This window comes from Amphibalanus amphitrite, unplaced genomic scaffold (genome assembly GCF_019059575.1).
Source record: "Amphibalanus amphitrite isolate SeventyFive unplaced genomic scaffold, NRLGWU_Aamphi_draft 000192F_arrow, whole genome shotgun sequence".
Classification (NCBI taxonomy): Eukaryota; Metazoa; Arthropoda; class Thecostraca; order Balanomorpha; family Balanidae; genus Amphibalanus; species Amphibalanus amphitrite.
The window spans coordinates 97,557-125,402 of record NW_024881687.1 but is presented as its reverse complement, the minus strand read 5'-3'; the positions used below and the strand labels follow the sequence as shown (position 1 = coordinate 125,402).

Here is a 27,846-nt window from a genome sequence, read left to right as displayed (position 1 = left end):
TTATTCCTCTCACAGTCTTCAGCAGATTTCCTTACAGACAGATATACAAGGATGATGTGCAACTTAAAACACCCTAATTCCATGACTGCATGCAAAATGTCTGTGCTACACGTTCTTTGTTTTGCAACACTTGTCCCTTGCTTAGTTTGGAACATTATCCGACGAAAATCTGCTGGACGAAAAACCATAGCCCTGATCGGCGGCCGGCTAGTACTCTTGCCCGCGCTCACATACGTGCACGTTACCCCGGCAACGGGCTATTGACCAATGAGAAGCGAGAAAAGTGTTACGTCACTGCGATTTTTCATATACCTGTGCCCCCCGGACGTGACGTAGTGTGCTCGCGCGCGTGCAGGGTCTCTGCGATCGAAAAAGAGCGCTAGCAGCGCGCCACTCGACGCCGCAATTGTCAAAAGCGGCGTGTAAGTATGCTTTATTATGAATGATGTGTGTAACAGTGAGTTTTTATGTTGTTTATTTGGAGGAAATGGTTGGAATAAATTAAGTAATTTTTATTTCTGTTGGTTGGAGTTTTTATTCAAAAGATTTTGGTCTATACCATTGATATTTACTGAAAATACCTTCGCTTGAATAAATCGCAGATATTTGGCAACTGAAGTGTTAGGTAAGCCTAAATGATATGTAAAAAGGTAAGAGACACCCTGATTATCTTTTGAGAAACGAAAATATATGAATTTTCCTTATAAGACTCGCTCAATATGCTACTCCGCGGTTTATGCCCCGAGGGTGTCCGAGGGTTCCCGTTAGTTTGTCGTTGGCGCTCGGGGCCCTGTTTCAGCGGTGATAGCAGCACGCCGCTATCAAATTGCGCGAGCTGACGTAATGTGATGACGTCATACTGCTGACGTAAGGGGCGATTCTGGCGCACGATTGCCGCAATATTGTTTTACGTCATCAACTAAATGTTCGAAGTTTACATCCAAATTTTCCTTCAACCCAACTTCTTTTATATACATCATCTTAAAAAAATATATATTGAAAATAAATATACTATCATGACTGCGTAAATTCTTACTTTTAGGCTCATACGTCACTTAATGCCGCGGCCAAGGTCGCGGGCATCGTGCGCCGGAACTGCCCATCACGTCAGCAGTATGGCGTCATGACATGACGTCAGCTCGCGAAACGTGATAGCAGCGTGCTGCTATCACCGGTGAAACAGGGCCCAGCTCGCGCGCGAGCCGACGTCACCGCCTGTGACGTCGGCTCGCGAAATACGTCATACCCTGCACACAAAATAGCCGGCTGCCGAACAGCGCTCGTCATGGGAATCGGGCAACGTGCGGGGCTGATACAACGTTTTGCATATTAAATTGCGTGTTGTTTTTAAGTCATTTTACGTGAATTAGAATCAACTAATGCATTCCACCTGACATGGATCAGGATGTGTCATTTGCCACTGTTGATGCCTGTGGGCAAAATCTATTGTCCTTGGTTTCAAGAGGGAATGCCATAGTTGCTGAGCTTTTGAGACTAGAAGACTACCTTCCTGATGTGTTCAGGTAAATTTTGAAACAATTTTATATGAAGCCTAAGGTACTAGTTAGTGACAAGTTGTTGTTCACCTATTTCTTTCAGCTTGTCCTAAACTCAAACTTGAACTGAGCTGATTCCGTTCTGTCCAAGCCCAATTTGAATTACAACGAAACCGTTCTTGCACAAATTGAATCCATGGCGTTGTTTCACGGGCTGCTGGTACCACGCTGCTATCAAATTGCGCGAGCTGACGTCACACTTGTGGTAGTGTTGGAGCAATGGGCCTTACCTTACCTTACCTTACCTTACGGTGTTCGGGCATAATAAAGGCCAACTCGGCCTGGAGGTCCCGTTCTAACCGAGCTCCTGTCCCTTTTGCCATTTGTTAATCCGTGTCTGGTATATGATACCAGTGATGGCCCCAGTGGGCATCGAGTCTCGCCTTGAACGAGTCCACGGTGGGGGCACTGACCACTTGAGCAGGTAGGCCGTTCCAGTCGTTCACGGCCCTGACTGCGAATGCAGCTCTCCTCAGTCTGCTGACCGCCTCTGGCTTGCGGAGCTTGTGTGGGTGACCTCGTGTAACGGCACCCGTGGCGGGGCAGAAGAGATCCGTGACTTCAACATCAACCCCTCCATGGAACATCTGGTAGGTGAATATCATGTCGCCCCGTTTGCGTCGGTAGTACAGCGATGGAAGTTTCAGAGCCCTGAGTCTCTCTTGGTAGGGCAGGTGGCGAAGGTTGGCCACCATGCGCGTAGCTCTGCGCTGTACCCTCTCCACCAGCTTCTGGTCCGCCCTGTTGAAAGGGCCCCACACGAGGTTGCCGTACTCGAGGTGAGGGCGCACCAGGGACTTGTAAAGCAGCGGCAGCGTGCACTCGTTTATCAGCACGAATGAGCGATGAATCACAGCGACGAATCACAGCGGCCTGTTGATGTCTCCATGGAAACCCAATTTGACAAGTCGTAAAATCGGCGTGCTGCTATCACCGGTGAAACAGGGCCCATAAATGCATTCTTTTATTTTCTATATGCTTCCTACAATCCATCAATTTTTGATCCTATTCATTTGAGGAAGTAGTCTTATTTTCACCATTCCCAAGGTGCAATAGTAGTTTTTCAGGTGAGGAGATAACCATGTATTCAGAGAGAGGCCTGATAATTGCTAATTATGATGAAGAAATGAAGCAGCTATGTTTAATTATTTACCTTCCAGACTACATAACACTACTGTGATACCTGCCTCCTCTACCACATTCCATTTAGGACATCTCATTCATCAAAAGACAAGAGCCCAATTAGATCAGAATCCTAACCCCACTGGGTAAATGGTGTATGATTTGTCCAGTGAGATAAGGTTGTTAATTTTCAGTGTCATTGAGAGTTCTCTGTGCATGTTCCCGAGAGGAGGGCCCACATTTTGGTATGAAGGGCTCACAGAGTCCATTTGATGGCTGGTTAGAAATGTACATGTCCTTTTGATTGGTACTTTTTGCATTTTGCATTTCCAATGTATTTTGGCTGGGAAAAAAGTATATTGTTGGAGGGTACACTGTCCTGAGGGGTATGTGTGAGTATTAAATTGCATGATGCCAAAATGGTAAGATTTAAGCAGGTGTAACAGAACACCTTTCAGATCTTGAGGGCTAACCTAGCACCAATCACCTTGTTTGCAGAAAAGAGAAGAAGGAAGAAGGGAAGAAATTTGCTCCTGTGATATTTGACTTCAGCTATTTCCAGACATCAGATGCAGTGGAAGCAAAGATTGAAGCTGATGATGTAAGTGGGATGGCAATCTTTTAAAACCATCATTCATTCTGCAACTCATACCTTCTCTACACTCGATTCTATTATCCTTTCTGCATCTCAGTTTGACATTCCAGTGATTTCTTACTACTAGCAATGTGTTATGAGAGATAGTGATACCAATCCGAGCAGTTAAGTACTTTATCTGCTTTGCTGTCTTTTCAGCTCGTATTATTTGTTCGATGAGCCGTATTTTAGACAATTTGTAAGATATATGCCCCATTCCACACTGCTTATTGGCGGGAAGACGCACTCAAGTCACTCATGTTTGCATTCCTAGTATTGACAATACCTTACTCGCGATCTCATCAGCTCGGAAATCGATCTGATGTTTCGTTTTTTTTCTCACAGCCTCATTTTCTCCTCAGAATCTGAAGAAACTGGACACCCAGTTCAAAGAGAGCTACTGCAATGTCATCTCACGTTTCTACATGGCTTATGAGAGCATCTTCAAGTATGCCATCGACCTTAATGGCTACCTCAGCGATCTCTCCGAAGGTGTCTACTTCCAGCACTCCCTGGACAACGTGTTTGCTGACGCAGATGGGAAACAGCTAATGGTAAACAGCTTACCTATGTTGCTCTATGGTCGTCTTTAGGTAGGATGCCTTTCGATTATTCGATCGTCATTACGAAATAGGGCCACGAATTATGTTCAGATTAAGGCTATGTAAACCGTCGTCAGAATGTGCTATTAGTTTCAGATGTGCTATTTTCTTGTATATGTAAGTATGTGATGGGCTAACGCCAATGACGCATTTTTTCATGCATTTTATACAAGGACTGAAGTAAAAAGAAATATGTATCTTAATTCTACTTTGTTAAATTATGTAAGCAGGGTCGTTGAAATCATCCGACTTCACAGTGACTTTCGTCTTTTCGTCATTGCCATGTCGGTATGTCGGTGCTCCGTCAGTGCCATATGCCACAAACCACCGTAGTCCGTACTGCGCACCCACTGTTCTCCGTTCGGCCCGCAGTGCGAGGCGCTGTACCTACTCGGTGTGCAGCTACTGACGGCCGAACACATTGACGGCGCCACGCGGGAGCGGCTGCTGGTGGCGCACCACCGGGCAGCGGTGCAGAGCGCCGCCGCCGCCTGTCATCTGGACGACGTCTGCAAGCTGCTGCGCTCCACCGGCCTGGGCGAGAGCGGCCGCCGACCGGCCAACTACCCCGAACACTACTTCAGGTGAGAGCTGGCCGGATGGGAGGTCGCTGGCGCTGCGAGACTGATTTCGGCGTGCGCGACTGGACGTGGAGGCCGGAGGGGGGGGGGGGGGTGACTTCCGACGCATATTCTGACGCCAGTCTATAATGCTCAGAGGGATGACTGTGTTCTCTCTCTCTCTCTCTCTCTCTCTCTCTCTCTCTCTCTCTCTCTCTCTCTCTCTCTCTCTCTCTCTCTCTCTCTCTCTCTCTCTCTCTCTCTCTCTCTCTCTCTCTCCCCTCCCTCTCTCGTTCCCTCCCTCCCTCCCCCTCCCTCTGACCCACGGTCCGCCGTGTTTCCAGCCGCGTTCCTGTACCTGCCGAGTACGTCTCCCACGTGGTGGACCGGCTGCGCTCTGACGACATCTACTGCCAGATCAGCACCTACCCGCTGCCCGAGCACCGCAGCGTGGCGCTGGCGCCCCAGGCCGCCATGCTGTACGTCTGCCTCTTCTTCAAGCCGACTGTGCTGGCGACGGAGACGGCCATGATGAGAGAGATTGTCGACAAGTTCTTCCCCGATAATTGGGTGAGTTGATCGGTGGGTTGCTGGGAAGCGAGTGGGGAGTTTCGCAAAGGTGATGTTTTGGGGACCAAGTGAAGGCATAGCGTCCGCAAAAGGGGTTTGGGTGGCCCTGCTGTTATAAATTGACCTGGGATAAGAAGTCTGTTTCCGCCCGGGATCGAACCGTGGGCCTTCCGCGTGTTAGGCGGATGTGATAACCACTACACCACGGAAACAGCTGATTGGATTTGAGGCGACTCTCGAACGGGCAGGCAGTCATGAAACCCTTTGTCAACCCCATGGTGCGCCGAGTAGTGTATAATGCATGCGGGAACAGAATGTGTGGGTCTACTTCCCTGGCCTGGTTGATCGATTGAAAGTCCCATGGGCGAACGCTCCCGCTTCTGTCAGTGCCCTCTAAAGTTCTGACAAAAGTGTGGGTACTGTACGTGGCGTGCATAGTAACTGGTGTGTGATGATCGTTGTCGGGTTTGACCTTTAAAATAAAACCTTTTTAAAACCTATTTATGATTTTGATATCTTCTATTCTTTCCCCATATCTCTGCCAGGCGGTATTTTGGGTTGACCGCGAGCGGCGCGTTTCCAGGTGATCAGCGTCTACATGGGCTCGACAGTGAACCTGCTGGAGGCGTGGGAGCCGTACAAGGCGGCGCGCACTGTGCTGCATGCCTCGCTGGACACCGCTGCCGTCAAACAGCTCACCGGCAAACACGCCACCAGGATGGAGGTTAGTGTGGGGGCCTTAATTGGCACGGGCTGGATGGGGAGAGGGAGGCAACGGGTGACAACAGGGCCCAGGGCCGACAGGACGCGTGGACCAGATGGTCTGCGTGGATGACGCCGTTTGGGAATATCCGTTCATAAGTTCACGGCCGTAGCTGAGTTTATAGAGTTATACGGCTTCAAAGTGGATCAATGTGAACGAACCCGCACTTAATCACATTATTCTGCTTTGTCGTTACCCATTACTTGTCACTCCTGTAAACAGTGGAGTTTCCAGATCAAATGATCACGCCTTTTATAATGGTTCTGGGGAAATTCTTATGTTCTTATTTATTGTTACAGCGTTATGGCTAATGGTATCTTTTGGACCAGACTATAGCGATGAACATCAATCAGTCATGTTACGACAATGTATACCAAAGTGGGTGGAGTGCACGTTTGTCTATTGACTTTGCCTTTTCTCAACAATATAAAGACCGCACATCACTCCCACCCATTACTAGTGTTCGTTAGTAAGAGCAGTGCAGAGAGAGGTGCTCGCTGCACATTGATTGCAGTCTAGCCATTAACTGCTTCCTTTACCACATCTTTTGCTTCAACATCACACTGATCATCATCATCGCACCGGTCATTGAGTGTGACCTCGATCGCCTTGAATCCGCAATGCTGTTGCGATCCGCTGCCCTGCTGTGTCTGGCGTCCCTGGCTGCAGCGCACTCCATTCCTCAGCCGTCAGCAGCTGCCCAGCAGCCGTCAGCTGCCGCCCAGCTGTCGCAGCTGCTGGGCCCGGTGGTGGAGGGCGCCGTGTCGCGCGCGCTGGCCGCTGAGCGCGCCGCCCAGCAGCAGTGTGCGGCCGACGCCGGCCAGCGGGCGCTGGTCCGGCTGGAGGAGCGACTGGACCAGCTGGGCCGGGAGGTGGCCGAGATGCAGGGCGCGCTGGCCGCCGGCCGGGCAGCCGGGACGGAGCGATCTGGGGAGGACGGCGGACAGCAGCCGCCGGAGACACCGCCGGAGGAGCGGCCCGAGTCGGGACCGGCCTGCGAGCGGCAGCCGCTGCCCCTCCCGGCCGACTCGTCACCTCACGAGCCGCCCGAGAGACGCGCCTGCGCCCGCTCCTGTCTGCAGCTGCGCGACCAGGGCGGACCACAGCATGACGGCGTCTACTGGTTCACCGGGATGCCGGTGCCGGTGCTGTGCGACTTCAGCCACGACGGCGGCGGCTGGACGCTGCTGCTCACCACCATTTCACAGCACGGCTGGGATCCATTCAGCGTGCGGGCACGCAACAAGAACTCCCCCTCGCTGACCGAAAACCACTCCATCCTGGAGTACGGCGACGTCATCCGCAACCTGACCGAGGGTGGCCGGTTCGCCTACCGGATCGAGGCGAAGGCAGAGCAGGGCCGCCAGCGCTGGGGCGGCATCTGGTTCGCCCCCAGACACTACAGCTTCGTGGACGAGACGGGCGCCCAGACGGATGTCAGTCTCGTTAGACGGTTTGACGACTGGAACTACAGTGATAATGGAATCGAACGGAGAATGCCATGGATAAACACTCGCGGCAATCACGCCATGTTTCCAGTTCTGACTACAACCACACCAGATTCCAAGGACTGGTGGGGAACGCTGGTCACACATGTGAGCCATGAGAATGAGCCGAGGCGCCCCTGGATATCCACAAATCCGCGCTCGTCTGGAACTGTGCTGTACTGGATGAAAGAGAATATTAGCAACGTGTAGCTGCCTTATTATCAAGTTATGGTTGTTTTGGAGATGTCTCGATCTTTTGTGATTTAGCTAACCGGATCTGTGGAAGCTACTCTGCCTTTTGTCAACACGTGTATCCAAGTATACATATACGGCCTTGCTTGGTACTACATCGTCGGCATGTATGCCATGACTTAGAACGGAGCATTATGAATTTGATGTTAAGGTCTATGGAGGATAACAGGTTGATAGTTGATAATGCAGATCGAATGTAATGACTTGCTCCCTATGTAATTTGTTATGATAATTTAGTGCCAATGTTTTGAAAATACTTATATTGTACGAGTAGGTCATGGTCTTTGAGTTGTGACCTTACAGTTGAAAGGTGCGTAAAATAAATCAATTTGAAACTGTGTATCATTGTGACTTGTGAAAGTCAGCATTAGCACTGAAGGCAGCACGAGTACCATTCAAATTTTGTTATTCTGCGCCGGAAAAGGGAATGGGAATTCGGCTGTTATTGGATAGGTGAAAAATTGACATGGGTTCTTCTGTCAATTGCATTTATTGCGCACAAACATCACGGTACACATCTCATAGGCATGCAGCAGGCCGTTTAACGGTTGAGCTATTTCGGCCTCAAGTAATATGCTGATGAACTCATGAACCCTAACGATTCGAGCAGCCTGAAGCTCATATACTGGCGCTGTTTTGTAGGGTTAGACCTGTTTCGGTCTGACGATACCTTCTAGAGCCGGAAAGATGCTTGGTATATGGAGGTGACATTGGTCTGGTCGGCCACCCTGGTGCGCCGCCGGGCCAGAGTCCGTCACAGTGGACAGGCCAACCAGTCCCGTAAACGGCCATCTCACTGCGAGTGAGCCTACTCTTTAGGAACTGCTGAGTTATTCACGTCGGATAAAGATGACCTCCAGCCCGTATCAGGGAGGCGCGGATGAGAAGAATTCGACGGTGCTGATGTTGAAAAATGACGGACCGGCATTCATATATTGGCTATGTCTTCTTTCATCCAGTAAAGAACAGTACCAGAAGAATCTCCCTCTGATTGGTATATCCAAGGACTCTCTGGTCGATGCGTATACTTAATGTGCGTGACCAGAGTCCCGAACCAGTTCCTTGAATCTGGCGTAGTTGTGGTTAACACCGGAAGCATTGCATGGTTACCTCGCGTGTTTATCCATGGCATTCTCCGTTCAATCCCATTATCCTTGTAGTCCCAGTCGTCAAACCGTCTAACGAGACTGACATCCGTCTGGGCGCCCGTCTCGTCCACGAAGCTGTAGTGTCTGGGGGCGAACCAGATGCCGCCCCAGCGCTGGCGGCCCTGATCTGCCTTCGCCTCGATCCGGTAGGCGAACCGGCCACCCTCGGTCAGGTTGCGGATGACGTCGCCGTATTCCAGGATGGAGTAGTTTTCGGTCAGCGAAGGGGAATTCTTGTTGCGTGCCCGCACGCTGAATGGATCCCAGCTGTGCTTTGAAATGGCAGTGAGCAGCAGCGTCCAGCCGCCGCCGTCGTGGCTGAAGTCGCACAGCACCGGCACCGGCATCCCGGTGAACCAGTAGACGCCGTCATGCTGTGGTCCGCCCTGGTCGCGCAGCTGCAGACAGGAGCGGGCGCAGGCACGTCTCTCGGGCGGCTCGTGAGGTGACGAGTCGGCCGCCAGAGGCAGCGGCTGCCGCTCGCAGGCCGGTCCCGACTCTGACTGCTCCTCCGGCGGTGTCTCCGGCTGCTGCTGTCCGCCGTCCTCCCCAGATCGCTCCGTCCCGGCTGCCCGGCCGGCGGCCAGCGCGCCCTGCACCTCGGCCATCTCCCGGCCCAGCTGGTCCAGTCGCTCCTCCAGCCGGACCAGCGCCCGCTGGCCGGCGTCGGCCGCACACTGCTGCTGGGCGGCGCGTTCAGCGGCCAGCGCGCGCGACACGGCGCCCTCCACCACCGGGCCCAGCAGCTGCGACAGCTGGTCGGCAGCTGACGGCTGCTGGGCAGCTGCTGACGGCTGAGGAATGGAGTGCGCCGCAGCCAGAGACGCCAGACATAGCAGGGCAGCGGACCGCAACAGCATTGTGGCTTCAAGGCGATCGGGGTCACACTATAGGACCAAAAAGTTGAAGTGCAAAAACGTGGTAAAAGTCTGAAACGACCGTGTGTATCGCAAGATGAATATGCACTAACTTCTTCACCCCGGGTATGACTGCACTGCCAATCGATTGGAACCGAGCCTCGTTTATATATCTTTTGGAACTATGATGATAAATACATCCTCCCTGGGTATGTACGACTAGTTCCAAGTAGGGCACTTAGCGGATATTTGGCGTAGGGGAGAGTGGGGTGGGTTGTATCAGTTTTTACTCCGAGACCCATAACCTCGTAACTATCCGTGATAAACTCATTATTTCCATACCATCCCCTTCCTTGATTCTTCTGCTTTTTTGTGCAAAGTAACTTTTCCGCTACCTCTACCAGTTTTTCTTCTACGGTCTCCCGAATAGAACAATGTTTTTGATACAACTTGCCCCATGGCTTGGGTGAGTTGTATCACATGGTGGGGTAATTTGTATCACTATTTCACGTTTCAGGGAGTGTGCTTGGCCTGCTTGCTACTGGTTTTGAACATAACAACAACATTAAATGGGGTTAATACAATGTATAGGTATGCTCAAAGGCTTCAGTTTATTAGACCAAACTTAGGTCAATGCAATCCGAACGAAACATCAACAGACTAGACGCAAAAGTGGCCCGTTAAGAGCAAAGAAGCCAACACATTGTGCCGAAATGGAACGAGCATTGACTAGCTACCTACAAACGCGAGCCAGGGCTTAGCTTTCGCGATCAAAAGCAACATACCCATACATACATACATACATACATGTTACAACATACCCCACCCGGCTCTGATACAACATGTACCTAGCCGCCATCTTGGAAAAAACATCCTCGTGCTAAAAAACAGCGGACAGCTGGAGAAATCCGTTTTCACTCACGCAGCCTTAGAACCTACCCTCACCACCGCTACGGAGATCTTTCAAATTCGTGCACATCTAAATGCCCAGAACACACATTTTCTTGCAACTTATTTTTTTAGAATGACATTAAAAAAACATAAAATCGGCTCTCACCTCGAGACGCGTCCACTCAGCCACAAGACAGAACAGGGAAAGATGGCGCCCGGAAAACCTCGTCGGCTGGTCGTGTCGCGAGCGCCATCCATTGGATAAGTTTGGCACAATTCGCCCTGATACAACTTGGACATGATACAACTCTCCCCGCTCTCCCCTATGTATTTGACGGATGTTTGAAAACGTCATTTTATTCAGACTCAGCGACGCTGTGTAGCTTAAACAAACTCACTGGGATGTCCGATTAACGATGGAAAATGTTTACAATATGTCTAGACGCCGTACTGTTTATGAGCAATCGTGTCTGACGTCGGCATAGATAAAGTGAAACTCTTGTGGAAAATCCATGGGGTTCCACCAGGCGTAGTAGACATTGCACAAAGTTTGAGAGATGGCTGCAGAACAGGCTCGCTACCTGCCGTTACGTGCCGATCTCTGCCGTTACAGGAGCTGACTGCCGAGTGTGAGCGGTGGCTGCAGGACACCTCTGACCTGTCGTTACATGCCGATCTCTGCCGTTACAGGAGCTGACTGCCGAGTGTGAGCGGTGGCTGCAGGAGGGTCTGCTCACAGCGGACCTGCTGCTCGGCTCGTGGGACAAACTGCTGGCTCTGATCAGACAGTGTAACGTCACCATGCGCTGGATGCTGCTGCACACATCGCAACTCAACTCAGGTGAGCTCACGGCAGCACCGCCGCGACTCGACTCAGTCGGGCATACGACTCCAGCATTGCAAATCAACTCAGGCTGATTGGCAAACTGAACAACTCTACTGTGTGCTTGTTCATATTGATTGGCAGTGCACGTTTCACTTTCCGCGCCTGCAGGTGGCACTACGTGGTGTTAGACGAACTGCTTCGTTGTTGCTGTTTCTCGTTGCGTTTTTCTATTTTGCTGTCATACCTTTTCCATGACTCCGTCGTTACCCATGATCTCGCCTTTGTTGAGCAATTGATGATTGATGTGCAATATCTTCACCAGCGCAATATTTTCACCAGGCGGCGAGCCGAAGCGTGCTCGTCAGTACCGGGAGCTGGTGGTGTCCGAGTCGCACTTTGAGGCCGACACGCTGTTCCGACTGCTGCTGAGTGCCTCGCAGCTGGAGCTGGCCTGTCGCCAGCTGCTCAAACAGGTACTGTGACCGTACAGCAGCTGGTCTGTCGGCAGCTGCTCAAACAGGTACTGTGACGGTATAGCAGCTCGCCTGTCGCCAGCTGCTCAAACAGGTACCGTGATAGTACAGCAGCTGGTCTGTCATCAGCTGCTCAAACAGGTACTGTGACGGTATAGCAGCTCGCCTGTCGCCAGCTGCTCAAACAGGTACCGTGATAGTACAGCAGCTGGTCTGTCATCAGCTGCTCAAACAGGTACTGTGACGGTACAGCAGCTGGTCTGTCGGCAGCTGCTCAAACAGGTACTGTGACGGTACAGCAGCTGGTCTGTCGGCAGCTGCACAGTAGCCTGTCGGCAGCGGTACTGTGATAGGACGACGGCGAGGTCGGCCGGTGATGTGTGTTTGGGGATGGCTTCTGTTTAGTAGCTATGGTAGAAGATGTGATGGTAGGTGTAGTGTGGGGGACTGGTTAGATATTCGGAATGGATTGTTTTTTGTGGGCTCTAAAAATAATTTTTGGTTTGTGTAACATTTGGATTAATTATTACTCAGCAGTCAGCGGCTTTATGTGCGACAGTTTGATGCTTAAACATATTCTCTGGCGGTATGACATGACGATGTCATATGGTATCAACGGAAATTCGATGAATTTATGATTTATGAAAGTGCTCCGACCGCCAACTGCGCATCGGATTGCCCAATGCCCACGAGCACAGTGCATGGCGAATTCATTGGTCGGTGCTTCCGACCTAACTGGAATGTGTACCGCTCGTGCTACCTTGTCAGATATATTCTGACGGCGTCAATATTTACGTTCAAACACGTGAGGGGCACGTACTAATCAACATTTCCAAGAGTTGAGCTGCGCTGTATTTAGTTTATATCGCTTTATATCATTACATCAGCTGACCTGACCTTCGTGCCATTTTACCTTTGCTGCCTTATCTGTGCCCTCCTGTCTCAGCTGATCTGACCTGACCTGACCTGTGTGCCGCCGTTTCAGCTGCTGACGGACAGGGAGAAGATCTGGCAGGAGGAGCAGGAGTCCGTGGTGGCCGGCCTCAAACAGATCGCCACAGTCTTCTCCGGCAACCAGGCGCTCACCAAACTGCCCAAAAATGGTGAGTTATAATCCCTCAGAGTCAGACGCTCGTCAAACTGCAAAAAAGAAGTGAGATATAGATAGATCCGTCAGGCGCTCACCAAACTGTCCCAAAACTATGAGATATTTAGGCGCTCACCAAATTGCCCAAAAAGGGTGAGCTATCCAGGCGCTGATCAAATTGTCCCAGATCGGCGAGATATTCAGGCGCTGACCAAACTATCCAGGAATAGTGAGCTATTGATCGATCAGACGTCGTCTAGGCTACCCAGAGACGGTGTTTCACGGTTACAGCTGGACATGCTACGCCAACACAATCATTTGTATGCCGAGGCAGTCTGGTAGCTACGTTGGGAGCTGAATACAGCTTCTGTACTCGTGATTGGTACTGTCATAAGCTGCCACTCACTGATTGCGCGACATCCACTTCTGTTTATAGTTTTACACGAGTTGATCTGTAGACTGTATGACAAGTGTCCTGTTGGCGATAAGATGAATAAATGCATGCATAAATTAGCTAAGCGTATTGGATGTGCCGCCAGAGCGTCTGGAGCAGTGGTTCGTGCGACTGGCTGACCAGGTGGCCACCATCTCCCTAACGACTGAGTCCCGCAAACTGCTGCAGGTCATGAAGGCTCTCAATGACGTCCAGGGTAAGTACGAGAATGTGAGGAGCTGGGGAGGTTGAGCAGGGACTCCGTGAGTTTGGGTAGAAGCAGGGTGAGCTTGGGTAGAGGCTGCGTGATTGGTAGGGATTGGGTAGGGATTGATAATCGGGACACGTACTGGTACAGTCGAATCGGGGACTGGTAGAGTATGAATAAGGGCTTTGCGAGTGTGGATGGTAGCTGTCTGAGTGACTGTGGACACTGGGCAGGAATTGGTAGTCGGAACAGGGACTGGGTGAGTGAAAAGGGAGTGCTGGATTCTGGAAAGGTTCTAGGACGTGAGTACGGTTGGACGCGGGACGCTGGGTAAGCTCAGGCAGGGACGGGGGGGGGGGGGAGGAAGGGTCTGGTCTCTGGAGAGGAGCTCTGCTATTCTGAGGTCTGATAGTTTCTGTACCTCAGCGTTCCCCCGCTATCTGACTGGGGTTTTTCCCGTCTCGGCAGCGTTCCACCGTTTGGAGAGTGACGCAGCCGTCAGCCAGCACCTGGGACAGCTGCGCCAGAGCCTGCGCCGCATGGCGTTGGTGGCCGCGCTGCGGGACGACATGCTGGCCACGCTGGCGGGCGTCACCGACTTCAGCTACGCCTGGCTGCTGGTGGACCGTCTGACGGCCTCCATGCAGCGCAGCATCCGACAGCAGCCGGCGCTGGTCGCCAAACTGCGCGCCACTTTCCTCAAGGTGGGTCGAGCGGGGACGAGGGCCCAGAGCACAGAGCACAGAGCGCAGAGCACAGAGCGCAGAGCTCAGAGCACAGAGCACAGAGCACAGAGCACAGAGCACAGAGCACCGAGCCGAGCCGAGCCGAGCGCTGAATCGGCCGGATATTTATGCTCTAAATATCCGGCTCTAAATATCCTTGATTCGGGAAGCATGATTCCATTCTACCAATTATTTTCGCGAAATGCCAGGATACTGCATTGTATAATGCGTATGATGGTAATTGGTCGCTCGACGCTCATTGAACTTGACAAGATTGAAAACTCGGTGGAAAAAGATGATTTGGAGCTGCGGGGTATCGATCCCCGTACCTCTCACATGCTAAGCGAGCGCTCTACCACTTGAGCTACAGCCCCTGATGGTGTGATGGAAGACGATGATTTCACCGCCTGTCAAGTGACGTCTGACGTCAAATTGTACACTGAAAGTGATCTGCTTTTTGTAGTTAGATGATCATCATTTTCGCACCGCATTACAATCGCATCGCCGCTTTCCGTTCCCTTTTCTGCCTTTTATTTTGCCTGCGGGCTCTTCAATCGCCAGATATCTCCACTCCAAGCGTCAGCTGATTGCGTTGTTAGTTTGCTGCATGCAGGGCTGACAAGTGGCTCAGTGCCATAGGATCTAAAAACGAACTGACTAGGGATGCATGTTTGTAATGAATAAACTGATGCTGTAACATCAAGAAGTCTGTTTCCGCCCGGGATCGAACCGGGGGCCTTCCGCGTGTTAGGCGGATGTGATAACCACTACACCACGGAAACAGCTGTCGGATTTTGGGACGGCGAGCGCGGCGGCCAGCGGGTGAGATGTTGTCGAAGAAGTGAAGGCTGTGGCACTTAGTCACCCCTCCGAAAAGGCAGGAACCTTGTAATGATACTAGAGCTGTAGCTCATATAGAAGAGCGCTCGCTTAGCTCGTAAGGGGTGGCGTTTCTCCGTGCCTCTGAAGGACGTTTTGACCTTTGCCCCCCCCCCCCGCATGCCTAATGTATTTCCACAAGCTGCTCCTTTTGCTTGTTTTTACATTGACAAATAGAGCTCTGTACACCGGAGGTCTGCGTTTCATCCGTCCTCTGCACTAACTTCATCATTCGGATCGGGACCTTTCCTCTGCCCACCCGATGCTCCATTTGTTGTGATGTGACAACTGCTCTTACAAGACTCGATCTTGTCTTTTCACTCGTTGAATCGCCCTCGCCTATTCTGCCGGCACATCTAGCACACAGCACGCGCCTACCCCCCCCCCCCCCCTCATTTCAGCTGTGTTCGGCACTGGACCTGCCGCTGCTGAGGATCAACCAGGCCCAGTCACAGGACCTGGCCTCCGTGTCGCAACACTACTCGGCCGAACTAGTCAGCTACCTGAGGAAAGTCATCCAGATCATCCCAGAGACCATGTTCGGGTATGGTTGGATGACTGGATGACTGAATGAGTTAGGACTGGATGACTGGATGGATGACTGCATGACTATGTATGTATTGTACCTATGTATGTATTACCATCATGGACAATCCACACGGGGCGTGGCGATTACAGTCCACATCACTGAGTGACTGTGTGACTGAATGACTGTATGTCTGCCTGTGTGCCTGCGTGACTGACTGACTGACTGACTGACTGACTGACTGACTACTGACTGGCTGGCTGGCTGGCTGGCTGGCTGGCTGACTGACTGACTGACTGACTGACTGACTGACTGAATGGATGAATGAATGAATGAATGAATGAATGAATGAACGAACGATCACCAACCGGTATCTCGTGATTGCTCCACTCCGAATGTGCTGACGTTGTAACAGTTGCTCTTTAAGACTCTAACAGATGCATTAGATCCAGGAGCATTTGGCAATTAGGTATGGAGCGAAAACGGACTTTTTATCAGTTTATCAGTATTGCACATGGCATATTTCGACGGTAACTCCGTAACTTGTACTGTCGGTGTACTCAGCTCGTGTTTGTGGGATGATTTTCGCGCTCACCAGAGGAAAGAGGCCGGAGCAGGGTGTCAGCAGTAGGCTGAAACTGGGAGTGAGAGCCCTTATTGGACGGCGTGAAATTCGATCAGCTCTGCCCGTCATTAGGCGTAGGTAGTATTTACTTCTATGCATAAGGTAGTTTTCCGCTGCTACAGCATGGGTTTCCCAATTTATTTGTTTGTTTGTTTGTTTGTTTTGTTGGGTTAGGCCCTTTCGGTCCAATGAGACCATTTCAGAGCTGGGAGGATGATAGGATAAAGGGGGAGACATTGGTCTGGGCAGGCACCCTAGTGAGTCGCCGGGGCTGAGCCCGTCCAGAGGACGGGCCACCCAGCCCCAAGGCACTCACTGCACCCGGCTACGGGGTGCGCTCCCTCGGGAGCAGCGGTGCCGCTCCAAGGGAGCAGCCCGCATGAGATAAAGTTGCCTGTCCAGCCCGGAGGGGGGTTGTGGCGTGGAGGAGAAGGATTTCTGTTTCCTGAGGATAGAAGCACGGAACGGTGATTTCCCAATTTAGATGACTCCGTGTGGTAGGCATTTCACTGTTCGTTGGTGTATTGCGACTTTCTGCTCACATTAATATTATGCCTGTCATGTCCCGATTCAACGATAAATACTAACTTCTTACCCTTTGTTCTGCTCGGCCCAACTTAACCTGACCCTGGGTGCCCCTCCGTTCCGCCTGACTCATGAACATTTTGTCCCGCCCCTGACCGGACCTCTCTCGTTCTACTCGCCAGTCTTCTGGACCAGATCATCACCATACAGACGGACCAGTTACAGCAGACGCCGACCCGGCTGGACAAGGACAAACTGAAGGAGTACGCCCAGCTCGACCAGCGACTGGAGGTAGGCAGTCGGTAGGAGAGAGTCGGGGGTGCGGAGAGGAGAGAGGGTGGTAGGTAGGGGAGAGAGTGGGTGTGATAGGGAGGGAGAGAGTGGATGGAAGGGAGGGAGAGTGGGCGCGTTTGGGAGGGAGACGGGGACGGAGTAGGAAGGAAAGAGAACGGGCGGGAATGTGTACCTACTTGTAGTTCGCTTGCATTTCCGATGGGCTTGCGAGGTGTATGTCTCATCCTGAATCACTTTTATCATTATGTCACCGAGTTTCGATTGGCGCTTCGTAGCTTGTCTATTATGGTTACGAATTTTTATGATGTATCTAACCTCTTGAATGACTGAAATATGCGGATACAGTTACCCACTTTCAAATGAATATGCGATCATTTTTATTGCAATCTACGATACTTCACGTTCACTGGTATCACGAAAGAAGCAGGGTTGCTCATGTCAACACAATGTTGTCCCGGTGGGGCTCTGCTACGGATCTGCATAGGCTGCAGTGGAAACAAATGTTTATTGTCTCGCAATAATTATTAATAATTGAATATGCAGCTCACAATTCTTGTAGTTTTGACCAGATCCACAACTGGTTCTTATGCTACCCACATTGTTTCGGACCGACAGATGTTCATTTGCCAACGTTACACTGGAATGTGAATTCTTTAAAGGCTCTCTTAGCTTACTTAGACCCACTTCTCGTGGGTTAACGGTGACGCCGTTGATTTTACGTACTGGAGCAGCGGGCAACCAGATGACGCTGGAAGTGGGCAGGAGTAAGCTAAGTCTAAGTAAGCTAAGAGAGCCTTTTTTAATGCGTTTTGGTCACTGGAAAAGGATGGGCGCATGCATTACTACGGATCTAGTTTGCAAACGAACTTAAAATGAGCACCGCAAGTGTTATCATCCCACTGCAGAAAATATCCTGTTGCTATTCTAGCACAGTCCTGCCCACTTCCATGATCGTCTGGTTGCCCGCTCATCCAATATGTGAAATCAACCGCGTCACCGTTAACCCACGAGAAGTAGCCTTCGTCCGTGATATCGTTCAGTCCGATCCATATGCTGGTGTTCGTTGCCATGCTAGTAAAGTGACTGGCGAGGAAGTCTTGCTCTCCCATGCTGTGAACGGACGTCAGGTATGCCCGCTCGTGCATCTGGGGACAGGTAGTGCGCGCCGCGTCCCAGGTAGTTGCGTCGGCCCCCAGTTTGTACAAGTTGTATCCGTACGGTATCCAGTCGTCGGCCAGTAGATGTTCCAGCTCGGTGGCGCTCAGGCTGCAGCCGACTGCCGGGAGGAGTCGGTAGCAGTCAGCTCTGGGACTGGGTCAGATGGCACCGCGGTTGAATTGAACGCGGTGGAATGAATCCGGCTCTGAAATGGTCTCGTCAGACCGAAAGGGCCTAACCCAACAAAACAAACAAATGTCGCTAGTTAGCAGCTTTTTTTTTTGCTTTTTACTTGGGCTCGTGCATTGCGTCTACGTAATTTCGACTCTGGCATACTTCCTACATACATAGCAGATAGCACATATAAAGAATTATCATTATAAGCACCACATCTTTTGGAACATCTCTTTGGAACATAGAACGACAACACCGCCCCCTCCCTTTCATTGGTATCCCCAGCCCTTTACCGCCTTTAAGCGTAGTTATCCGTCAATGGGTACTCACCGGACCCCACCAGGGCCAGTAGGGTGGCTTTCCAAACCACGGCGCTGTTCATGGCTGGTAACGCCCGCCAGCCACCGTCCGCCCTTCGAGGAGCCGTCGGAGTAGAGTGGTTCCCTCCGCCTCAACACGGCTACTTATACCTAAACCACCTGTCTATCGTGGCTACGTGACGGCGTTCTCCCTGAGATCTGGCCTCTCGGGGGAGAGGGGAGGGGAGGAGAGCTCGAGTGCAACAGACTGGCTGTGCCCTCGTCTGGGAACGTTGGCAGCCGGCGTTGTTCAGACGTCCTGGTGCGTCGTAGAAATTCGTTATCTTAAGGGGGGGGGGGGGGTTCGGCCTCCTTGTCCCCATGTATGTTTTCTCCGAGTTTTATTTTCTCTTCTATTTGTTTGTCTTTTTGTGTCGGTGTTTGTCTTTGTTGTCGTTCATGGTTAAAACATCGTTTTTATGTGAGTTCTGAAAAATTTCCGTGTTGGTGGAATCATATCCATGATTCTCCTGCGATAACCCGGTCACCTCTATAACCTGTGTGCTGATATTGCTGGATGACGCCGTCCCCTCTGATGACGCTGTTGGATGACGCCGCTCCCGCTCGATGACGCTGTTTGATGACGCCGCTCTCGCCCGATGACGCTGTTGGATGACGCCGTGCCCTCTGATGACGGCCGGCAGATGGCGCGGCTGACGCACGCCGTCTCTGTGCTGACGGACGGCATCCTGGCGATGAAGACCACCCTGGTGGGCGTCATTCGACTGGACCCGGCGCGTCTTCTTGAGGACGGCATCCGTAAACAGCTGGTCCACCAGATGGCCGACACGCTGCACCGCACGCTCACATTCAGCGCCAAACACAAGGTAAGACCGGTTAGAGGTATAACTCCGCACCCCAGGAGTCCAACCGCCAGCACGATACAGAAGAGTCGTGTGGTTGGTGTTTGGGTGGTAGACTAGACTATTTGCCTAATGTGGCTAAGCATTTTAACTTTGACATTCCGATAGCAATTTGAGTGATCTTGGTAGGTGCTTGTGTTGTGTTACGTTTGGGATTCCAGATGTTTACCGCTACAAATTATTTGGGAGCTGTGAAGTAGTTGATCCGTCAGACTCAAAACGCCGTGTTGTGCCAACAAAATGTTCCCATGCTAAATATACATTCTTCATACTGCTGTCCGTTTCAGGAAAACCAGAAGTGGCACGCATGTTAGTTTCTAGCTCAGGTCTGAGGGTAGTTGGTTACCCACTTCCCCCTACCCCCCCCCCCCCCAACCACAGAGCGGTGAGCTGCCCACAAAGCTGCGTGAGCTCCGCCGTCGGATGGACGGCTTCCGACGCTCGTTTGAGTACATCCAGGACTACCTGCACCTCAACGGACTGCGAGTCTGGCAGGAGGAGTTCACGCGTGTCGTCAACCTCAATGTGGAACAGGTGAGAGGCGTGGTGCAGTTACCAGCAACGTAACGGGCAATTACAGTAGTGTAGTAGTGTGTAGTGTAGTAGTGTAGTGTAGTTTGACCAATCACTAACATCTAACTACGGCAATACCAACCTAAACTGATAAATCCTAACTGGACAAATCCTGGCAACGCATTTCCTTGTCCCATGGATCGCTTAGTTCCATTCCCTGGCCATGACAAGAAGGAAGAGAAGATGTGAAGACAACTTCTGGACGCTCTGAGCCCAAGAGGCTATGCGCCCTACACCAAAACAACAACAACAACGTAACGGGCAACAGGTCAGGTGTGGCGCAGACATCAATGACGAAACGCGAAGGGTGAGGCTAGCGTGGCCTTCAAAGTCGAAGCCGATTTATGTAAATTGAGATTGAATGGTTTTATGGAAATAGGTAGAAATTATGTCATGATCGTTTGTCGTGCGACTGCTCAAAGCAAGTTAGACTGGTGGTCCTTCGGTTCGGTAACTGTGACAGGTAGTGAAAATTAAGACGACTGAACCGTTTTGCACTCGCTAGCTTCTCACTTAGGCTGCACACAGTTGCACGTATTGCAGCTGCTTGTAGCTATCTAATATTGCAGCTGTTTTTACATTTACATTTCGTAAAAACCGATGTTCGTAATTGACCCTGGTGCCAAAATTATGTTGCGTGTTCGTTTCAGAATCCCTGACGTCAAGCCAGTTTCACGTGTAAATACCCCTACGGCGTACCATTTTAGCCTGTGTCTGTGTGTAAATATACCACCCTGCCGTGCCAACCGGGCCGTAGTCGAGTCTTCAAACACGGCCATCTGTGTTAATGTTTCAACGCCACGTGTCGCTGGGACTATTTCGGGTTTCCGCTACTCGTATAAAACGAAACGCACGCTGGGCGGTTGGGGACGGCTAAAAATCGATTAATGTTTCATATGTATGCATAATAACTGTTTTCGTTGCATATTGGTCTTTAATGTAATTGAACTTTCAAGTAGGGGAGAGTGGGGCAAAGCGGCCACCCGGGGCAAAGCGGCCATCCATCGTTTTAGCCCTCCACAGCTGGCGTCAGTTCCAATTTATGATTTCCAATTATACTTCTCTTTGCGGTCGTTCGAATGAGCCAGACCGGGGTTTCAGACCCATCGCCATTGTTCTGTGAAACACGGAAAAGCATTTCTTGCCAGGTTACCAATTATGTTTACAATTTTTTAATGTTATTTTAATCCATAACCGTTTGGAATTTTTATAAGCGTTTTTGTCCATGCATTGCGTGGTTATCGTACATGCCTTCTACCAATTTTAATGCTTTTTACCCCACTAATAGCTGAGCTGGAATATTTTTGTCTCGGACGGTATGCGCGGGGCAAAGTGGCCGGGGCAAAGTGGCCAGCCCCCAATTGGTCATAAGTTGTTTCCATCTGGATAAAAACATTATTTATATTCAAATGTGTCGTCATGCATTCATCTTGGCCACTTTTCGGTTACATGAGTTACCAAATTATGCAATTAAATGTTTTTCCAACAAAATTATTTCTTTGTTTAGCAATAGGTGGGAAGATAACAAAGTAAACATCCATCTTCCCTTAAACATTGTCACCATCAAATACCCTAGTCGTGCATGAGGCAACTATTCTGTTTCTCATATCGGGACTTGAGAAGTCGCCAGTGGCCGCTTTGCCTCAGGGATGGGGCAAAGTGGCCAATATGCTATAGGTTTAAAGTTTTGTCAATATCTCCCATATGTGAACGCCTTTGGAAATGAAACGCAGTTGGAATAAAAGACAATTTAATAGGGATCACATTGGTATAGAAAGAATCTTTCCAAGTTTAAAAATCAAGCGTCGGCATCGTTAGAAACGTTAGGGTGGCCGCTTTGCCCCACTCTCCCCTATATGGTTGCTTGCACGGGACGTATGCAACCAGTGCCCATGATGTGTGTCTTTTCAGTCGATAGGACACTATGATGATCGGCTGCGGTTCTGACGGTGGTCTCTCTCTCTCTCTCTCTCTCTCTCTCTCTCTCTCTCTCTCTCTCTCTCTCTCTCTCTCTCTCTCTCTCTCTCTCTCTCTCTCTCTCTCTCTCTCTCTCTCTCTCTCTCCCTCTCCCAGGAGTGTAACAGCTTCCTGCAGAGCCAGGTCCACGAGCGGGACAGCGCGTACCAGTCCCGCACGGTACCCATCCCGCTGTACCCACCGACCGATAAGAGTCGGACCTTCGTCGGCCGGCTGGCCAACCAGCTTCTGCTGCTCACCGACCCCAGGTCAGTCAGGTCACAGAGTTCACAGGGTCAGACGGTTACATTGGCTGCCCGCTGACCCCAGGCCGGTGAGGTCGTAGGGGTCACAGGGTTAGATGGGTTGATCAGGGGACTAAAAGGTCAGAGGTTACGCGGGTCGTAGGGTTAGATGGGTATTGGGTATGTGGGTTGATCAGGGGGACTACACAGTACACAGTCAGAAATCACTGGGTCAGGCAGGTATACGGACCGGTTAGGGGTCTACAAGGGTCAGGCAGCTCACGCGGGTGAGACGATTATATCGGTCTGTCGGGGCTACTGCACGGCCAGAGGTCACGTCGGTTAGAGATCGCACTGGTTCAATTGAGTTTGTCCTTAGCTGTTTTTTGTGAACGTATGGCAAAGCCGTTTTCTAAGCTGGCCTCTTGCTCGAGGAGGACCACTACAGTGCTGAGACGGATGAGATACACGGAACCCAGGTGTCGGCCGTCTCAGCCTACAGGGGGTGCGATCCCCCTCCCTCCCAGCCCCTGTCGCCCGCTGTAGCTGTTCACATGCACCTAGTGCCGAGTGTCTCCCTTGTTCCTGGGTTGGGTCCGCCAGCGGTACCGTTCACAGGCGGTGCGGTATCAGACCAATGCAAGGTACGGGGGTTCCCCGTGGAAGGTAGCGGGGACCGCCTTGTGACAGTTCGCCCGGGAAACAGATGAAGCCCGCAGTATGTGCCTTGACCGGATGTATACTGCATATACACTTATAACGGTTTAGCTATATAACTTTGGTTCGAGTGACCACTGACCATTGCCAGCAGTGGTTTGCATGAAAGATGGCACCTGGCAGGTTGAACAACTGTGCTGGGGAGACGGCGGCGCTGACTTACGTACCACGACATGCTCTGGGTGGCTCGTGTATGTTATCTTCAATCGTAATACGGATATATTTTAATATCAACATTGACGTAGCCACAGACACAGCCAAGTGATGTGGCTATGAAAGATCCTTAACAGCTTATGTAGAGTTTTTAAGGCCCTTGCGTGCAGTTCCTCTGGTAGCTCAGTTGGTAGAGCGGTGGACTGTAGCGGTTACGTCAGACATCCATAGGTCGCTGGTTCAAATCCGGCCCGGAGGACTTTTCGCTTTCTTGTGTTCGGCTCTGAAAAAGTCATGCTCACGAACGATCTGATCTTGCAACGTCAGTTTTCAACACTATCCTGTCGAAACCTTCATTAGCCAGATTTATAGTGAACTCATTTAACACACTTTTGATCAGACCATACGCGTAGGCTAACAGTAACCGACTATCACTACGGTTTGAACTCGTTTGCTCTATACGATGTCAAATCCCACTCACCTCACTAAATTCGCCCTCATCTCTGTCTGACTGTCGCCCGCGCCTCCTCTCGTGCACAGGTCGACGGTGTACCTCGCGCCGCTCTCGGCCTGGTACTGCCTGCGCTCGCACGAACAGGTGGCCGATGGTCGGCTGCCGGGCCTGCTGGCCGGTGGACTGGGCGTGGCGGGGCTGGCCGGGCTCGACAGACTGCTGGCGTTCATGGCCGTCACCACTATACAGGTGGGGACGGAGCGATGATGGTAGGGTCGGATTTGTGATGTTGGGTGGTATATGTGTTGGTGTCGATGATGATTGGATATGCAACTTAATTCTTGAATATCGTCGATTAATCGTATGGGATGTGTAGAAACTTCTTAAAACAATATTCAAACGGTGGTATGCACTTTTTATGAGGTAGTGGTGGAATGATGAGGTGCAAAAGCGCAGTATTGGAACACTCAAGCTATGAGCTTGTTTGTTTGTTTGTTTGTTTTGTTGGGTTAGGCCCTTTCGGTCTGACAAGACCATTGCAGAGCCGGAAGGATGATAGGAATTAGGGGGAGACATTGGTCTGGGCAGGCACCCTAGTGAGTCGCCGGGGCTGAGCCCGTCCAGAGGACAGGCCACCCAGCCCCAAGGCACTCACTGCACCCGGCTACGGGGTGCGCTCCCTCGGGAGCAGCGGTGCCGCTCCAAGGGAGCAGCCCGCATGAGATAAAGTTGCCTGTCCAGTCCGGAGGGGGGTTGTGGCGTGGAGGAGAAGGATTTCAGTATCCTGAGGATAGAAGCACGGATAGGTGAGCTATGAGCTTCCCCATTTCTGCTGGATCTTCTTTCCCATGACCCATACTGTTGATGTTATTACCCCGTGGCTCGCTCATTGTGCTTTGACGTTGTCGCCCCTTTCCTTCTCCCATCAGTCGATCCTGACCACCATCAGCACGGACATCTGCAAGGACCGCGCCTGTCTGGAGGCTCTCACCTCTTTGGAGTCATCTCTGCCCCCGGCTGACGGTCTCGTGGCCAACCCGAGCCGAGCCTACACCCCGGCGGCCGGCCGACTGCAGCGACCTCTATATTCGCTGCTCGATCAGCTGAGCCGGCTCGGTCAGCTGACGCTGCTCCGGGAGGCGATCGCAGCGCACCTAGCGGCGGAGGCGGCGTTCGAGTCGCGCCAGCTGGCCGCTGCCGTGGAGGCGCTAAATGCGTGAGTGGGAGGCAGGGGGAGGGGGCGGGGGGGAGACAGCTGTTGATCGGAGACCGGTCGCTAATGGACGGGCACACAGTGCACCGAGCGTTATAGGGCGGGGGCGGGGGGGATATCGGCCCCGGATAGCGCCCGGCGTCCAACCCGTTAAATGGCCTCCTTGTTAGCTATTCGTGCCGCACAAACACGGCATAGTGCATTAATGCACTAGCATCAAAGGTAGCATTCCATCAAAGATGACAAGACAACACGCGAGGGCTCCGCGCTGTGTTCGTTCGACCCTTCGCCATGGGGTCCATTGTCCCTGGGCTGACATGGTCTGACTTTTGAGTGTTATGATGCTGACTGCCGACTTGTGACCTGCTGACCCTCCCGTGTCTAGTCTGCTGACGAAGAATAGTCTCATCTACGACCTTTTCTGGCGTCTTTAGGGCGGTGCTGACAGAGCCTAACCTATAACTTGTTGGCAGTGCTGGCTGAGGCTGACCTGACCTGACCTGAGACCTGACCTCCCCAGGGCGGTGCTGACCGAGCCGGACCTGACCTCCGACCGTCTGAGCCCGCTGCTGGGCCTGCTCACCCCCTACTTGGACTGGACAGGCCTGTCCGACCCGGCCGCCCGCGTGTACCTGAGCGCCCGGCCGCCGGAGCACGCAGACACGGTGCTTCTGCTGCTGCTGATCTCAAACGCGCCAAAACTCACCTACGTCAAGTCGCTGGGTGAGTGCACCGATCGTTCGGCCTGGTGTACTAAGGTGGATAGGTCTGTTCAGTTGTTTTCCATATCGTTTTCTTTTTGGTTTAGTGTTGTTGGTTCAGCAACCTTTTTTATAGCATGGATATTTATTTATCTTTGTGCCGTTGCTCAAAAGGTAAATGCGTTCATCGTTCTTTTTATCGTAGCATTTTTCGGTGCCTCTTTGAGGATCCTTGAATAATAGGTTTATTGCGGATGACTGCCTCACCATCTCTGACCTCCCTCCCCCTCCCGGTGCTGCTGCAGGCGGTCTGAGCTGTCTGAAGGTCTCCGAGCCGGTGGACGCCGCCGCGCTGACCGCCGGCCTGGCCGTTCTGCTGGGACAGCTGCCCGACTCGGTCACAGACCGGCTGCTGGCGCGGGCCGGTCAGGCGGCGCGCTCCCAGGCGGCCGGCGCGCCGCCGCTGCCGGCGGAATGCTGTGTACTGCTGGCGCTGCTGGAACTGCTGGTCGAGCGGCGACGGCTGCCCGAGGGCCGGCTCACAGAACATGTGCCGCTGCCGCTGCTGCAGCTCTACCGGTCCGTGTGGAATGGTGACTAGGGGTGAGTGAAACCAGCGGCTCTATCGCTCCGTGTGGAATGGTGATTAGGGGTGAGTAAAACCTGCGGCTCTATCGCCCCATCTGGAACTGCGACTCGTGCTGCGACGACGGCTGCGACAGACTACAGTGTCAAACCTGCAGCTCTACCGATCCGCCTTGGATGGTGACCAGAGCTGTGGCAGACGGACGGGAAGAATGATTAAAACCTGCAATGAAATGGAGTCTGCTCCGGGAATATTGAGCCCATTGGTGACACGGTTTGATAATTGTTCCAAAAGTGATTGGCTACTAAAGCCGGTCGAGAACATTCCAGCGTTGTTTTTCGCAGATCATTAACACGTTTACTGGCCGTGTTCACAGTATTCGGGGTGTGACAATTCAGCGACAAACCTTGCTGTTGTGGACAACCGCCAGCGGTCAAGACTCAAGATCATATGTGCTGTAGTTTGAAGTAAGGCCAGGTCGGCTGTGATAAAAACGCCATGTGTGTGTTACTGTATGGGTGCATTAATGTTGAAATATGGACGTGGTTTGTTCATAAACCATACCATCGTTGATCGGCATGAATATGGAAGTGAACAAACGTATTATCAAAGGAGTCGTACTATATCAGCGTATCACTGCGCGTAAGTGCCTCGGATGATGGCTTTAGGAAGAAAGTTATCGATGAATATTCCTTAGATAAGGGTAAAATGCTGTAGTTGTTACATCGGTGTACCATTTTGCTTCAGTCTTGTTTGTATCTTTATCCGACGTGGGAACTTTGGATAATTAATTTGTTATATTCAGTATATCGATGTTAGGTTGGTAAAATAGCGAGGTTGAATAATTATGATACGGTAATTGGGATACGTTTCCGATGTTGAATGATGTTTTATGTATCGTTTACATAACCAGCTCGGTATGATTATGCATTAATAAACATTCCTTGTACGAAATTTGTATTTGTTACAATTAGCATTATGTTTTATGAAATATTCAAACAACCAAACATTGTATTTGTTCTTCGCCTTACGATGATTCATGCATGTGCATCAAGTAATATTGGCTCAGTCAATTGCAGAGCTACACCAGTCTCATTGATTCAGCTATCATTGACGCTCGCTTGGATGAAAGCAACTCGCTTGGTCGATAATAAATGACCCGCATTCAGCTAGGACGCAACAAGCATGCTTTTATAATTCAACACCAATGGCCTTACGATCACCGAAAGTAAAATCAGGTCTAGTGTTTCGGGTCGATCAGCAATGAATTCAGAACCTGACTGAGCCAAAAGTAAAATGTGAACGCAAAGCCATCCCTCTTCGTTTGACATTTGGGACGGGCTGCGAGTGACAGCCATAGACGAGAATTGAGACCGAGAGTGCGACACGAGACGATAGTTTGATGAGTTTTCACCTGTGCCAACCCATTTCTGCAGCTGACATGATGAATGTCCTGCTATTGACAGCGACAGAATAACGACGGCGATCAAACAGACTGAGGTCCTCGGTTATAGGTATATTGTTGAATGGCGGCTGTTTCGACAGCACTTTCATTGCTGTAAACGGAAAGTGTTTGAGAACAGTACCTACCGAGTACGACTTTTATTGATCAGCGAATGAGTTGTATTCCTAACTAAATCTGTTTACAATT

The 27,846-nt window shown here is 51.3% G+C and overlaps 1 protein-coding gene and 4 non-coding genes across 6 annotated transcripts; 2 read left to right on the top strand and 3 right to left on the bottom strand.

Moving 5' to 3' along the window:
* Positions 1-218: 218 nt before the first annotated feature.
* On the top strand, positions 219-27,149 carry LOC122384493 (WASH complex subunit 5-like). 2 transcript variants are annotated; one of them, XM_043371940.1, is made up of 20 exons: positions 219-422; positions 3,177-3,279; positions 3,675-3,866; positions 4,287-4,498; positions 4,819-5,044; positions 5,628-5,768; positions 11,133-11,283; positions 11,608-11,741; positions 12,727-12,844; positions 13,368-13,478; positions 13,938-14,173; positions 15,475-15,617; positions 16,932-17,040; positions 19,379-19,561; positions 19,979-20,131; positions 22,244-22,395; positions 23,782-23,944; positions 24,625-24,911; positions 25,429-25,631; positions 25,915-27,149. In XM_043371940.1, exons 3-20 carry the CDS (start codon positions 3,738-3,740, stop codon positions 26,208-26,210), a joined length of 3,147 nt encoding a protein of 1,048 aa, XP_043227875.1. In that variant the 5' UTR covers positions 219-422; positions 3,177-3,279; positions 3,675-3,737; the 3' UTR covers positions 26,211-27,149. The 2 variants fall into 2 exon arrangements, with proteins under 2 accessions (XP_043227875.1, XP_043227874.1); XM_043371939.1 differs by lacking the exon at positions 219-422 and adding an exon at positions 1,250-1,523.
* Positions 5,184-5,256, bottom strand: Trnav-aac. The gene has a single exon. It is a non-coding gene; the product is annotated as a tRNA-Val (tRNA).
* Trnaa-agc lies at positions 14,496-14,568 on the bottom strand. The gene has a single exon. It is a non-coding gene; the product is annotated as a tRNA-Ala (tRNA).
* Trnav-aac lies at positions 14,904-14,976 on the bottom strand. Its single transcript has one exon. It is a non-coding gene; the product is annotated as a tRNA-Val (tRNA).
* On the top strand, positions 23,414-23,500 carry Trnay-gua. Its single transcript is given in 2 exon segments — positions 23,414-23,450; positions 23,465-23,500. It is a non-coding gene; the product is annotated as a tRNA-Tyr (tRNA).
* Positions 27,150-27,846: the final 697 nt, after the last annotated feature.

Bases quoted from the DNA above. Each gene is read 5' to 3' on its own strand.
- LOC122384493 (XM_043371939.1), top strand. From the start codon at position 1,396: ATGGATCAGGATGTGTCATTTGCCACTGTTGATGCCTGTGGGCAAAAT. The intron at 3,280-3,674 runs GTAAGTGGGATG...TTTTCTCCTCAG, and splicing joins CAAAGATTGAAGCTGATGAT to AATCTGAAGAAACTGGACAC. The intron at 3,867-4,286 runs GTAAACAGCTTA...TTCGGCCCGCAG, and splicing joins CAGATGGGAAACAGCTAATG to TGCGAGGCGCTGTACCTACT.